The sequence below is a fragment of the Corythoichthys intestinalis genome, chromosome 17 (genome assembly GCF_030265065.1).
Source record: "Corythoichthys intestinalis isolate RoL2023-P3 chromosome 17, ASM3026506v1, whole genome shotgun sequence".
Lineage (NCBI taxonomy): Eukaryota > Metazoa > Chordata > Actinopteri > Syngnathiformes > Syngnathidae > Corythoichthys > Corythoichthys intestinalis.
In genome coordinates this window covers 16,087,541-16,101,933 of record NC_080411.1, presented here as the reverse complement: position 1 = coordinate 16,101,933, position 14,393 = coordinate 16,087,541, and the positions used below count along the sequence as shown (strand labels likewise).

General features: G+C 38.4%; 1 protein-coding gene across 11 annotated transcripts in view; it reads right to left on the bottom strand.

The window, feature by feature from the left end:
* LOC130905857 (disabled homolog 2-interacting protein-like) overlaps positions 1–14,393 on the bottom strand; it is a 198,875-nt gene that overhangs the window by 34,465 nt on the left and 150,017 nt on the right. For all 11 annotated transcript variants that reach the window (XM_057819595.1, XM_057819597.1, XM_057819596.1 and 8 more), the window contains 2 exons: positions 13,779–13,877; positions 10,198–10,752 (listed from right to left, as the gene is read on the bottom strand). In XM_057819595.1, coding sequence (XP_057675578.1) covers positions 10,198–10,752; positions 13,779–13,877 — 654 coding nt within the window. The remainder of the gene's footprint in view (positions 1–10,197; positions 10,753–13,778; positions 13,878–14,393) is intronic.

The following is a 14,393-nucleotide window of genomic DNA, read 5'->3' as shown; positions in this document are numbered from 1 at the left end:
CTCATTTTATCCTCAAGTCCAGGTTTGGTCATTCAGTTGCACGCGTTTCGGAATGTTGGCTGGATCATGTCTTGCAACTACTGGTATGTCTTACTTAGGGTAAGAGTTTTAGGGTTGCAACATTTGAGCTAAAACTCCAGGACTCTGACTTCTGGGGTCTCATTTTCAGGCTACAAACCTCCTAAATTTGGGGCTGCAACTTGGGAGTTATGACTTTGGTCCTACAAATTCACAGTTAGGGCTTTAGAGCTATGACTTACGAATCGATCTATTGACTGCAGGACCGTTCTTTCGTGAGTATTATTGGGGTGAATCTCTTGTTGTTTTCGTCAACAATAACGGAAATATTCCGTCAACAATTTTTTCATGACGATGACGAGGCGACAAGGAGCTAAAATTGTGTCTTGGGATACTTAAACATTATAAGAAGAATGCCAGTTTTAGTCTGACGAGACGAAAATGCGCCATAGTTTCCGATGTATGTTAGCAATGTGTTACATTTTATTTTATGAGTAGTAAGCCTGCATAGTTGCAGTGTTTGGTTGTGTCACATGCTGCCCCCCACTACAACATCCTTCTCCAGGCTCCAGGTTTTCTTGTTTTGAAACACATGGTAAGATTTGTTTTTTTTTATCTTGGCAAGAGAGAATGTTGCTTTAGCCTTTAAAAGTCTGTGTTGAATGATCATCGTACACTAATTGTAACTCTTAGCGCTAGCACAGGAATTGCGCTAACTCATTTAGCGTGGCAAGCTTTGTCTTAAGATCTCGGTGAACTTTTTTTTTTTTTTTTAATACAGCTTGTAGCGTCGAGGTGGGTATAATTAATTGAAAATAATGTACTGGTAACGTACTAGTTTTCGTCAACAAAAACTAGACGAAAACATTTTGAAATGACTAATATATGACTAAGACTGATAGGTATTTTCATCCAAAAGACTAAGACGAAAATTAAAAGGGCTGCCAAAAACAACACTTATTTTCAGGTTCCAAATTCTTGCTCTTCGACCTCTTACGGTTTTTCACGCATACGTGTATGACTTTCGGCTGTAAAACGTTCGGTCTACGACATTACGGCTATGAACTGTTGGCTAAAACTTTGACGTTATTACCGTATTTTTCGGACTATAAGTCACAGTTTTTTTCATAGTTTGACTGGGGGTGCGACTTATACTCAGGAGCGACTTATGTGTGAAATTATTAACACACTATGATGTCATTTCATATGTTATTTTGGTGTTTTGGAGTGACACTGATGGTTTGGTAAACTTAGTTATCTGAATAACTCTCAATAGCTATGGCCACGGTCGCATTCTGCCTTTGATAAAATGTGTATGTATTGTGTGTTGTATTTTTGACTTTTTTATATTTAAATACATGCTTTTAGTTTGTGGCGCTTTTGCGCCCAAATGGGGGCGCATTCGCACTTGTTACGCGAAGAAGAGCGACACAGAGAGACGCGAGAGAGACACAGCTGCGAACCGCCGTTCCTTGTTTATGCTTGTAGAATATCTCTACGGAGGCAACACCTGTGTGTATCATCTTTTCTGATGTTGATGTGTGTTTTCCACCCGCGATCGGACATTTAGAGCCAGTTGTGTGGTTGTTTGAATGATGTGCTCATGCTAGCAAACACATGCTAACCGTTTGTGTCATTGCTGTAATAGCACCTGATTATCATTTATTTGCGTTGATGCGAACCTGTTTGGTATCGAGGACGAAATTGATTCAGCAAATTATACGGATGTCCAGCATCGTCATTTGGGAGTTTAGCTCGCTGTATACAGGGTCCCCCCAGGATTGATAAATCTAAATTCAAGACTTTTAAGACCTTTTTTAATGCCATTTCAACTGAAAATGAATACTTTTCTCGCACCCATTATTTAGATCATATTGAATCATATTAAATAAAGCACTGAACATCAAATTTAACCTCAATTACTAAGTGTGTTTGACAAAAGAATGCACATATATTGAAGATACAATTAAAACACATTTAAAGTAACATTATAAAGTCTGTCAGAATTTTTTTAAACACACACAGGCACATAATAATTATGGACAAAAAGAGCCATCTTCTGTAACAGGCTAGCCGCTATAGTGCACCTGCCAAGACTTCAGTGAACATGGCTAACTCGAGTTAAAACGGCGAAATTCACATTCATTCGAAAGGCAAACCGAAATGTATAAGCAGGTCCACTGCCTTCGCATGACCCATAAACTGCAACCTAAAGTATCTGGAAGTAACTTGAGCCCCTATCACATACTCCAAATCAACGGGAATATCGCGGGACTTAACCATACAGTTGTGTGTGAAAACAATTTCTCGTGTCGACTGACATGGGAAGCAGTGTGCGTGAAAGCAGGCGTTAAATTCCCGGGTCACAGCAGATGGCTGATGACTTAAATATCATAGCGGCGGGCGATGTAACTTCCTCCCTCTTCGCAGTAAGAGGAAAAGCGGTAAACAAACATCGCAATTATAAACATAGCAAGCTGGAAACGGCTAAATTAAACTGAAAACAAAATTAAAATGTCAATTATTATGTCGGGCCGGGCCAGGGTTCTTTCTCGCTAACTTTTTGAAATAACTATATATTAACGATGTATGAATGATAAACTAAGGAATACTTGTTATAAAATAAATAATTTGGATTAAAAAAAGGCACTGTATGGTCATTGCAGAGCCAGAGCGTGCCTATACGCCCTTTTTAATCTTCCCCTCTACAAGTCCGCAAAACCGCATGTTTATTTATATTTAACAAACTTTTCCAGCGTTATTTCGTTGTGTAAATAAATTTATAATGATCATAAAAATATGTAGTCCATTTAAACATTAAGAAAATGTGCGTTTTTTTTGCTGCCAACTGAGAATTGGTTATAAAAGACAGGCTTTTATGCAGACATCGTCACAAATGTTATCACACAAAACGCGGGTCAGGCTTTAATACCCGCGGACCAGTTCGGGTCGGGCTGGACTTTTTAGGCCCGATTTTACCTCTATCTTAAAGTCGGGAATGCTCCCTCCGGAAAAAAAAAACACGATTTGAGCAACATTATGTTTGACAAACTTTTCCAGCGTTATTTCATTGTGTAAATGCATTTATAGTGGTCATAAAAATATGTAGACTATTTAAACATTAAGAAAATGTGTGTTTTGTTTTTCTGCCAACTGAAAATTCGTTACAAAAGACAGTTAAGACATCGGGAACGCTCCCTCTGGAACAAAACGCAATATGACCAACATTGTGACAGCCGATGCCGACCAAAAATGACGTAATATCCGAAATAGATCACCAATGGACTCATTTGAAGTATATGAATGGTGGTCTGTTTTAGTGTTCAGAATCCACAATACTTCTGCCTGCAGGGTTTTCGTTCCACCGAAAAACGGACGCATTCCCGATGCAGAGGTGGATGGATTCTCCGTTTTGCCGGTTGTGGTAGTTTGGCACGCACGAGTTGCATTTCGATTTGTAGTGCAGTGCATCGTAAAAATTCTATGAGTCATCTTCGTTATGGATTTAAAAAAAAAACAAAAAAAAAACTTGCTCACGGATATAATTTAGGTTGCACTGAGATGTTCTTGAAAATTAAGACCACGGTGAAAAAATTCCAGACTTACAACAGCTAATTTAATACTTTTAACACCTTTAATAATGGAAAACTAAATTCAATGCTTTTTTAATACTTTTAATAACCCGCGGGTAACATGGTATAGCCAGGACCGAGCCGTAGCGTCCTGGTGAGGACAGTATAGCCGATTCGCAATTCGTTGTTCATGCATCATGTAACATCATACTGTAAACTTATTCAACATGTTGTTCTCTATTGTATTTTTATACTAAATTGCCTTTCAAGATGACATCTGTTCTATGTGTTGGATTTTATCAAGTAAATTTCCCCCAAAAATGCGACTTATACTCCGGTGCGACATATGTTTTGTTCCTCTTCGTTAGGTATTTTATGGCAGGTGCAACTTATAGTCCGAAAAATACGGTACTTGAGGCCTACGACTTCAAGGCTATGACTTACAAATAGATCTGTTGACTGCAGACCCCTGTCCTTTCTTTATGCGAGTAATATTCAGGAATCTTAACCAAGCAGTTCGCAAAGCGTTTCTTGTATCAGGTAAGCTTTTGTTGACAATGCAGGGCATAACACTCAGATATTTTGTTTTATGTTTTTGTGTTACCGTTCATATTGCAATAATAAATGCAACTAATTTCTAAACTGAATTCGTCCATGACGTGACACGCACGCGCATCGCAAAAAACACTGCGGAAGGTCTTAGCCAACCGGCGCCAAATTACGAGGATTTTATGGTACCGGAGCCAAAATTTTTGTAACCTGATAGCCGAAAATGATTTTCTTGTACTTCCGTCCGCCAAGCTGTTTGTTTGTTTTTTCGAAAAGTGGCTACGTTTTTCACCCGGAATTGTGTTCACACTGCAGAGGCATCGGGTAGATTTCCGATTTATGACGGATTTAATAAATCGGAATTTGACTGAACATGCAGCGTGATGAAAAAATCCGATACATGTCGAATATGGACAAAAACATGCAGTGTGAATGCAGCCTAAGTATGACATGACAGTCCTCTGAACCAGTCAAAGTGCAACATAGCCCAACAGTAATTACGTTGGGTGATACAAGTGAAATATTTTGGGTATTTTAACAATGACAAATCAACTCAGGTATGCTTATTAATGTACCATGTTAGCAATGCGCCCGCCTGATTTTATCCGAATGTCACAAGGGAGGTTCAGGGGATACGCATAAGTGTTTCGTCTGTGCTAAAAATGTAATATAGGTTGTTGCAAGCAGGAGGAAATCACCTGCCTCTCTGGTCTCTTGTCTGCGCTATTGCATTTGCGCGGGTGAAAAGTTCACCACAGGAGCAGCAGACGGTGCGGGAATATTTAACCTTTATGTGCTGTAACAGTGTCTGCACGATACCCTGAGGAAACACAACGCTTGGATGTCCAGATTCACAAGACACGCTTTATCCGTGGAGGGTACATGTGCAGAGCATAAAATGAAGAGTCAAATCATCAAGCACTTCTTTTGGGAATAGACTGTAAAGAAGAACTGGACATAACGCGGGTGACTTTGTCTGCTCCCCTTTAAAGCTAGTTTTTTATTGGTCAGAACATCGCCATGAAAACAGCCATTTTTCTCTCGGCGTTGGTGAAGCCCATATTTGAGATATTTGGATGGTACGCATTCTCAACGTCAGTCTGTAGGCAGGAACACGAACGCATGCATAGTGTAAAGATTCCGAAAGATCCCATAAATGCAAGTCCTCCTCGACCCCTCTCTTATATTTGTCATGAAACACTTATGTCGGAAAACATTCCAAATTAAAAGTTTGAACCAGGTTTTAAAAAGATGAAATCAGGCAGTTTAGAATAGGTTATAAATGTCAGAGGTGGGTAGAGTAGCTAAAAATTTGACTGAAGTAAGAGAGGTGTTACTTCAAAATAAATGACTCAAGTAAAAAGTACTCATCCAAAAACTACTCAAGTTAAAAAAAAAAAAAAAAAAAAAAAGGATTCGATGAAAAGAATACTCAATTCGCGAGTAACATTGTGAGTAACTGCTTACAATGACTGATATTTTCAAACAATGGTGTTATTATTTTTCTAATCGAATGGAGCGAGTCTAGCGTAGCCCACGGTAGCGGAATAAGATTAGCGTTTCCTTTTCACAAATGTACTCAGGTAAATGTAAAAAGTTGAAATGGGGCCGTAATTTTTTCCATTAGAAACGAATGGGGCCTTTATATTTTTTGGTTGACTTCCTATTGATTTCGGGCCACTTTGTGTTGATTTTATGGCATTTCTGGGTTACTTCCTGTAGACTTTAAGGCCTAAAGGTCACTTATTGGATCACTTCCTGTTGGGTTTAGGGCATTTCTGGGTTACTTTCTGTAAACTTTGGGCCTTTTTTTTTTTTTTTTTTTAAAGCTAACTTCCTGCTGATATGGGGCTATATTTTTTACCATTTGAAACAAATGGAGCCATTGGAAATAAATTGGATCACTTCCTATTGATTTTAGGTTACTTCCTGTTGATTTTGGGCATTTCTGTATTACTTCCTGTAGGCTTTGTGGCTTTTTTTTTTGGAGTCATATCCTCATCATACGGGGCCATATTTTTGCCATTAAAAATTAATGGAGCCATTGGAAATAAATTAGGCTCGAGCGTTTACGTCACAGCAGCACGGGATCGTGCGAAATTTGCGACAACGCAGCCATTTCGGAAGCACGTCTGCATCACGGGACATTTAAACTTAACGGCAAATACAATTCAACTACGAGTGCCAAAGATGGAAAAATGTAGGGAAAACTTGCCAGTTCGATACAGAGACAAACTTGTTACCACGGCGAAGGACAGATATGTGAACAATGTTGACCCTCACGAGCAAGCCGAACACAAATGGAATAAAGATGTCGACAAGCTTCCACCACTACGCGAAATGGACATCATGCTGTATTTAGTGTTTGGTGTATGTTACTACACTCATCAGCAATTCCGAAACTACAAATCGCTACAAAGCCACGAACAGTTTTGCTGCGGATGGGTGCAGGATCTGCACATTATGACCATAGCAAACGGCAATACCATCTTTCTAGCAAAGGTAGGCAATGTGTGTTTACATTAGTCTGTGACCACGGATGTACACATTTTTTGTTGCAGAAAATGTAGCCTGTGTACAAATTCTTTGCCACTCTCTCACGTCAAAATATTACAGCTTTTTCATTTAGCAACTACAGGAATTATGTCTTATGAAGACAATGCACATGTCTGCATACTAGTTGTTTAGCTGTAGCTATAGCTAACAACAGGCCGACTTAGGGCATAAAGTTACTGAAATTTGCCTAAACAAACGAAATTAACTTACCGGACTGGAAGTGCATAGAGCAAACTTTGTGTGTAACTGGAGAATCAAACGTTATGCCCTTCCCTCTGATCGAGGCCACCCATGCCATTCTTCGACGTTTGGTAAGTTCAGATATGACCTTTCCCTCGCCTTTTCTCCATGTAGGGATCCGGAAGAAACTCAATGGTGTTCCGTCAAGCTGTACATTCTCCTTTCTATTCGATCGGTTGTTGCAATTCTTTACCGCACCATAATTTCCAACCATTTTTAAAGAGCGACCTGTGTTGAAATGCCTCACGGTTTATGTTTCTCGCTTCCAAAATGGCGATAGCGGCGGAAACCTCGCGAGTGCCGCGTCATACGCTCGAGCCTAATTGAGACTCTTCCTATTGATTTTGGGTCACTTCCTGTTGATTTTAGGGCATTTCTGGGTTACCTCCTGTAGATTTGGGGGATTTTTTTTTTAGGTCACTTACTCATCATATGGGGCCATATTTTTGCCATTAGAAATTAATGGAGGCATTGGAAATAAATTGGGCCACTTCCAGAGGTGGGTGGTAACGCATTACATTTTCTCTGTTACATTTACTTACACTTTACATTAACTTTTTGAGAAAAATGTACTTTAAAAAGCAGTTTTACTAAGTTTTACTTTTAGTTGAGTAGATTTGAGAAGAAACGCTACGCTTACTCCGCTACACTAAACATTACATTTTTTCCTCTTTATTCTACATATTAAGATTTTTTTGTCTTTTTTTTTTTTTTTTTGCCAGACGCCAACCGTGGCTCAACCAGTTTCACCAATGAGACTTTACAACAATAATCATATGACTCCATTATACCAATCTTGCTTGCAATCAAGCTTGCCGTTCCATGACTACGCCAGCCTGTTCATGTGGTGTCTTTAAAGCACCGTCAAAAAATAAGTAGTTGACACAGCCATCAACATGACTCGAATGGTAAATGGTGTTATACAGCGCTTTTCGAAAGCACGGATTTTAATCACTCTGTTTTTATTTGGCGCCGATTGACCAAGGAGAATCAGAGAGATGATCCTTTTAGTTTCATAATAGGAAATATGTTTTCTCCACTACAGGACACTCATGCTCTTTGGACGAATAATGCTTCATTTCCGTCGATTTTTTTCTCTTGCCGCAATTCAATGTTTTTTTGTCCCCCCCCCCCCTTTGGCTTAATGTGGTCATGTAATATGTTTTAGTACAGGAGGCTATAATAATAACAGTTCATATAGATAAGTTTGTGTTGAGAAAAAAATACCATTGCTTAAAAAAAAATCAAATGTTGTAAGCAGTTAATCACAATGTCACTCATTCCTTGAGTACTCTTTTCACCAAATACTTTTTAACTTGTACTTGTATGTCACGTACGAGATGGAGGAACCAGTTGCGTATCGCAGACACAGGATTTTATTGATGTTGACAGGCAAAGAAAACAATCAGGTCAAGCGGTAATGGCTAGTTGGCATGCAAACGTATGCTGAATCGCTGACGACCTGACACTGAATGCTATGTATGTGTGCCTTATATGCTGTTCTCAGTTGTTCTTTGTGACATATTAAGGAGTACACAGTCTTTGTGATGGAAGCTTTGTGATATATGGGTGTGATGCAATATGCTGGCAATATGCTGATACATTGGTACATGACAGAACCCCCCTCTAATAGGACGGCTCCAGAAGTCCCAAGATTTGAGCCCTACACATGACAGAGTACATTTTTTGGATGGCGACTTTTACTTTTACTTGAGTAATATTATTTTGAAGTAACGCTACTCCTACTTGAGTCAAATTTTTGACCCACATCGTTTTGTTTTTTGGGGACATTTCTGGTTCACTTCTTGTTGATTTGGGGGCCTTTATGGTCAGGAAGTGACCCGGGAATCTCCCTAAATGAATGGGCAGGGACTCAAACTCAACAGGAAGTGACAATTTTAGTGGAAGATTTTGTTAGCAACCTGTTGGTTCCTTTATATTTTTTACACAGTGGTACCTTACTTGAATGAAATATCGATTCTTGGCGGTAAAGTATTGATATACCGTATTGGCCCGAATATAAGACGCCCTGATTATAAGACGACCCCCTCTTTTTCAAGACTCAAGTTTGACAAAAAGACTTTTTGAACACCAAATTAATTTTTATACAGAAAATAATTTCAGTACATCTGAAACAAATTCTTATAACAATATATTTGAGAGATAAAGCATGTTATTTTGCCTCTTTCAAATCTTAATATCAGAACATTTAAATATGTAAACTAAAGTGTAATCACATTCGTAAATGAATGGCTTCTGGTTTTTGAAATGTAAATAAACCAATCTATTGTCATAAAACAACAAAATTGCAATAACTGCATTAACCATCCAAGTGAAGTCTAACTACCGTATTTTTCGGATTATAAGTCGCACCTGAGTATAAGTCGCTACAGCCATAAGATGCCCAACGAAGAGGAACAAAACATATATAAGTCGCACTGGAGTATAAGTCGCACTTTTGGGGGAAATTTACTTGATAAAATCCAATACATAAAACAGATATGTCATCTTAAAAGGCAATTTAAAATAAAAATACAATAGAGAACAACGTGCTGAATAAGTGTACAGTATGATAATGTTACATGATGCATGAACAATGAAATGCGAACGTGGCTGGTTTGTTAACGTAACATAGCTATTAAGAGTTATTCAGATAACTATAGAATAAAGAATATGTTAACAAGTTTACCAAACCATCAGTGTCACTCCAAAACACCAAAATAACATAAGAAATGATATAATAATGTGTTAATAATTTCACACACAAGTCGCTCCTGAGTATAAGTCGCAGCCCCAGCCAAATTATGATAAAAACTGTGACTTATAGTCCGAAAAATACGGTAACTGTAGTCTTGAAACCAATCTGAATAAGGAAAAACATTGCAATAAAATAATGCCAATGGGTTAAACTAATAGCTGAGATCTGTCATGACAGAACATCGCTTCAATGATATCTGGCGCCATCGAGCGTCGTGAATGGGGAGAGTAGCTGAGATCGGTCATAAAAGAACATTGCATCAATGATATCTGGCATCATCTAGCGTCGTGAATGGGTATAATGTCTAGACCGCGAATATAAGACGACCCCCTCTTTTTCAATCTTATTTCAATGCAAAAAACACAGTCTTATATTCGGGCCAATACTATATATCCCCATTTCGATATTTTGTCACACCCCTAATTGGAAATCAATGTTTTTTTTTCTTTAATCTGAATCTAAATTGTAATTCCCCACATATTCTACCGATTCCGCGTAACTTACTTTGGCCTTGCCGGTGCTCTGCAGAATATGCACCAGCGCGCATGCCATCTCTTCTTTATTCTTGACGCTGATGCCAGGTTCGAGCACGGAGCAAAGCAGCATGTAGTTGTTGGTGGTGTACTCGGCAAACTCCTTGTACAGCTCCATGGGGAGGATGTTCATGCTCTGGTAGCGCGCCTTAATGCGTATCATAGGTCCGGGCGTTTTCCCCTTAGCAGGGTTGGGCGTGCTGACCGGGTACCACTTCTCCACAAACTGCCGCCCGGTCACCGCCGCCACAGGGATGCTGACCAAGCCCACGTAGTTGTTCTTGTCCTTTTTTTTCTTCTTGTCCGTGTCCTTGTAGAGGTGCGCCGTGATGCAGCGCACCACTGGCAGGTTGTTGAACTCAAAGTGCTCGCCCCAGAAGACATTGTCCGTCTTGAGCTTGCAGGTGGTACGAGCGTAGAGCGCATCGTCCAGGCACAGCTCACAGAAATACTTCTTCTTGGCGGGTAGGTCCTTGGCCTCGATCAGCCACAGTCGCAGCATGTTCTCCACCCGCCTGCTGTTGTCCTGCGTGACAAGAAAAGTGCTTGAGAAAACTTCACGCCGATAATTATGCTGTCTCCTCAGTCTTTAGCCATTGTGTCAAGTGGGAGAGATGATAACACCGGACAGAGAGAAACATTTCAAGGGCATTTTTCATGTCAAAAATACTGGCAGACTTTGCGGGCGTTACAGAGTAAGTGCCATTAAAATAAGCATTTTCACGAACATTTGGCCATTTTCTACAGCAGTGTGAAATTCTTTCATTTTCAATAACGTCTGATATACGTATGGCGGAAAACACTCAGGTGACTTAAAGTTCCGCTCTGAGACCCCTAATTTGACAAACATCATTGGAAAGCTTAAAATCTCAATTTTCTGGGGCACGAAAAATTTCAAACAGGAGGGCATTTAAAAAAAAAATTAAACAGCGGAACCTTATCTGGAGGTGAGAGCATGAAAAAGCAGAATTAAAGACGCAATGACTTTAATGAGATATTATTGCGTACTTACCTTGTTTTGATCCATAAATTCCATGTAGCATGTATCACTGAGTGTCAAGACACAGATGTGAAAGGCCATAGCTGGATTTTTGGGGGGATTTTATGGGTGAAACATGGTAATATAACAAGGGTCGCGATGCAGAAATCGCAGACATCAAGGAGGGGTCGAGATTTTCTTTTTCATATATTTACCCTTTTAAACTTTTTTTTTCAGTTTTTCTTAGTTTGAAACGATTATTTATCATCTAACATATTGGAGAAAATGCGACAGTTACCAAAAAAAAAAACATAGAATGAAGCGATAGTTATGAGGTAGATATGCATGACTTTTTCACAGCCACCTTTTTTTTCATTGTGACGTAATTTGTTTAAAAGTTTAAAATATGAGAATGAATAATTTTTTAAAGTTCACGATCACGTCATTTTCAAAGTATCGGAATTGGCAAAAAAATATCGGACATGCCTTTTTTAATATGTATGTATATATTTTTAAAATTAAATCGTTTTCTAATTGTATTTAACGTTACAGACAAAATGTCTTACACTCATCCAGAGTCTTTAGTTTTGGCTTAAAGTGGGGCTGTCAAATTTATCGTGTCAACGGCGGTAATAACATCATAATATTTAACGCAATTAACGCATGCGCCGCACTACCCACTCACGCATTGTCGCGTTCAATCTACAATGGCTTTGAGCGCCTTGAAAGGTTGAAAAGCGCTATATAAGTATAACACCATTTACCATTTACAATGGCACTGTATTACGTATACATAGAACTAAAAGGCAACGTAAAATGAGTAGAGAGAACTTTGACAGCCTTTGAAGTCTTTTTTTAATTGGCTAAAGCCTTACAATCCCTCTCTCAACAATCAGAAATATCACGGGAAGCAATGTGGGGAAGAAAGGTAGTAGTTGGTCTTTTTCTTAACACCCTATTTTATTTCCCAACGCTGAGAAGATATATCAATTGGTACCATTACGCACAGTCATGGTTGCACTTCCCATCATGCATTTGGGCAGAAGTTAAATGGCTGAATTATCATTTACTGAAAAACTTATAAAAATCCACTAGATGGCAATATTTAGTCACAATATTGTCCTTTAAGAATTACAAGTCTTTCTATCCGTGGATCCCTCTCACAGAAAGAATGTTAATAATGTAAATGCCATCTTGAGGATTTATTGTCATAATAAACAAATACAGTACTGTACTGTATTTGTACTGTATGTTGAATGTATATATTCGTCCGAGTTTTATTCATTTTTTTCTCAATGCATTGCCAAAATGTATCTGATCGGGAAAAATTATCGGGAATGATTGGAATTGAATCGGGAGCACAAAAAAAAAAAAAAAAAAAGCAATCGGATCGGGAAATATCGGGATCGGCAGATACTCAAACTAAAACGATCGGGATCGGATCGGGAGCAAAAAAACATGATCGGAACAACCCTATTATTTACCTTCGTTTTATGGCGGGGTTGAAACAAGCGGTTGCGCGACTTCTGTAAACGGGGGTTTCCAGAGTAAAACTGACAAATTAAAAATAGTTCGGCGGCTTAATGTGCCTTGAATCTGCTATGGCAGTATATGGGCATATTGTTCTATCAAACACCACAGTTGTTTTGGCTTAAAATACAGCAGTTTCTTTTAAAGAAGAGTAAAAGAGCAGAAACTGCTTTTTCAGTCTTGTCTGTGTCTTCCGCCGCGATATTGGATAATTTCTCACGGCACTTCTGACGATCTCTCATTGCACACTAGTTGGCTGTGGCAGACCCGTTGAAAAACACTGAGCTAGACAGATAGTTAAGCAGAGATAGATAGACAGATTTTATTAACCAGAATCAACATCCAAATTACAACATTATTACTGTATTTTTTTTTTTTTTTTTTTAAATTAATACAAAACTTTTTTTTCCTTATAACATTTTTAGTTGGTGTCTATTGTTGTCAATGATAGGCAATAAGTTAAACACTATAAGAAGTTTTATTTTATTTTTTAAATAACTTATTTATTTACTTAACTAAGTATTATTGGGGGCCATAGCTACAGTGTACTTTAAGTGATTTTAATTTTTTAAATGTGTATTTTTGCTTTTATTAACATTTTATTGTTTCATAACTTTATTTACTCATAAATAAAAAATTTTAAAAAATACAACAAGAATTAATAATAATCAAACATAATATAATTATAATTGAGAAGTGTCGCCCGCATTTGTTGACATCACGCTTTGAAATCATTGATATGCATGATGTTAATATTATGGCCTACACAACCCAATATGACCACTTTTTTTTCAATTACTAAAAATAGTCACATGACCTAAAAAGGGTTTCAAAATATATATCATTATTGTTATTTGATATGCTATATTTCCATTTGATAACAGTACTTGAACGTTTTACTGTTACATCTGAACAGTTAGATTTTAAAGGGAGCCACACCAGGTCAGAAGTATCTTAAGAAGAGGTAACCAATCTGTTAATCATCAGTTTCTTTGGCCCATCGGTGAGGTCACAGGTCAGATTTATGTGTTCGTCCCAGTCACCTTGTTTGGCTGAACGGCTCTCCTCAAGTTCTCCATCCATTTGTCTCTCTCGGCTGACGAGCGGCAGGAAAAGCACTTACTCCCCGAGGATGTCGTCACCTGCCCAGGCAAATGTCAAGATGAGCTTGGAAGAGTTTAACAGTGCTTGTTCGACGTTATATGTAGTATTACTGTACATTATTTCTCTTTCATTTGCTGTCATTGACAGTGGTGGATCTCACAACACACATGACGGCAGCATATTTCTCGAAAGTGCTTCGCGGAAGAATCAAGTCATATGCCTTTCACAGCCAAAGCTACGTGCATGAATTATCATAATAAGTATGGAACCCCAAAAGGGTCAAAATTAAATAAATGAAAAACAACATTTTAAAAATAACAGACACAGTGTGTAATATGGCCCTCAAATTATGAAACAAGGCAATATTATTATGAAAAAGATTTTAGAAGATAAAAAGTGTTTTCCAAGGCTGTACAGCTTTGGGCGCGAGGGGGGCATCCCATATTTCTATTTCTAAAAAAGTGCTAACCCTACCCTAAACTGACTTCGCTGGAGCAAAGCAAGTTTTTGTTTCATGGTGGAAAATGTGTTTATACCATAGAGGACTTGCTCCG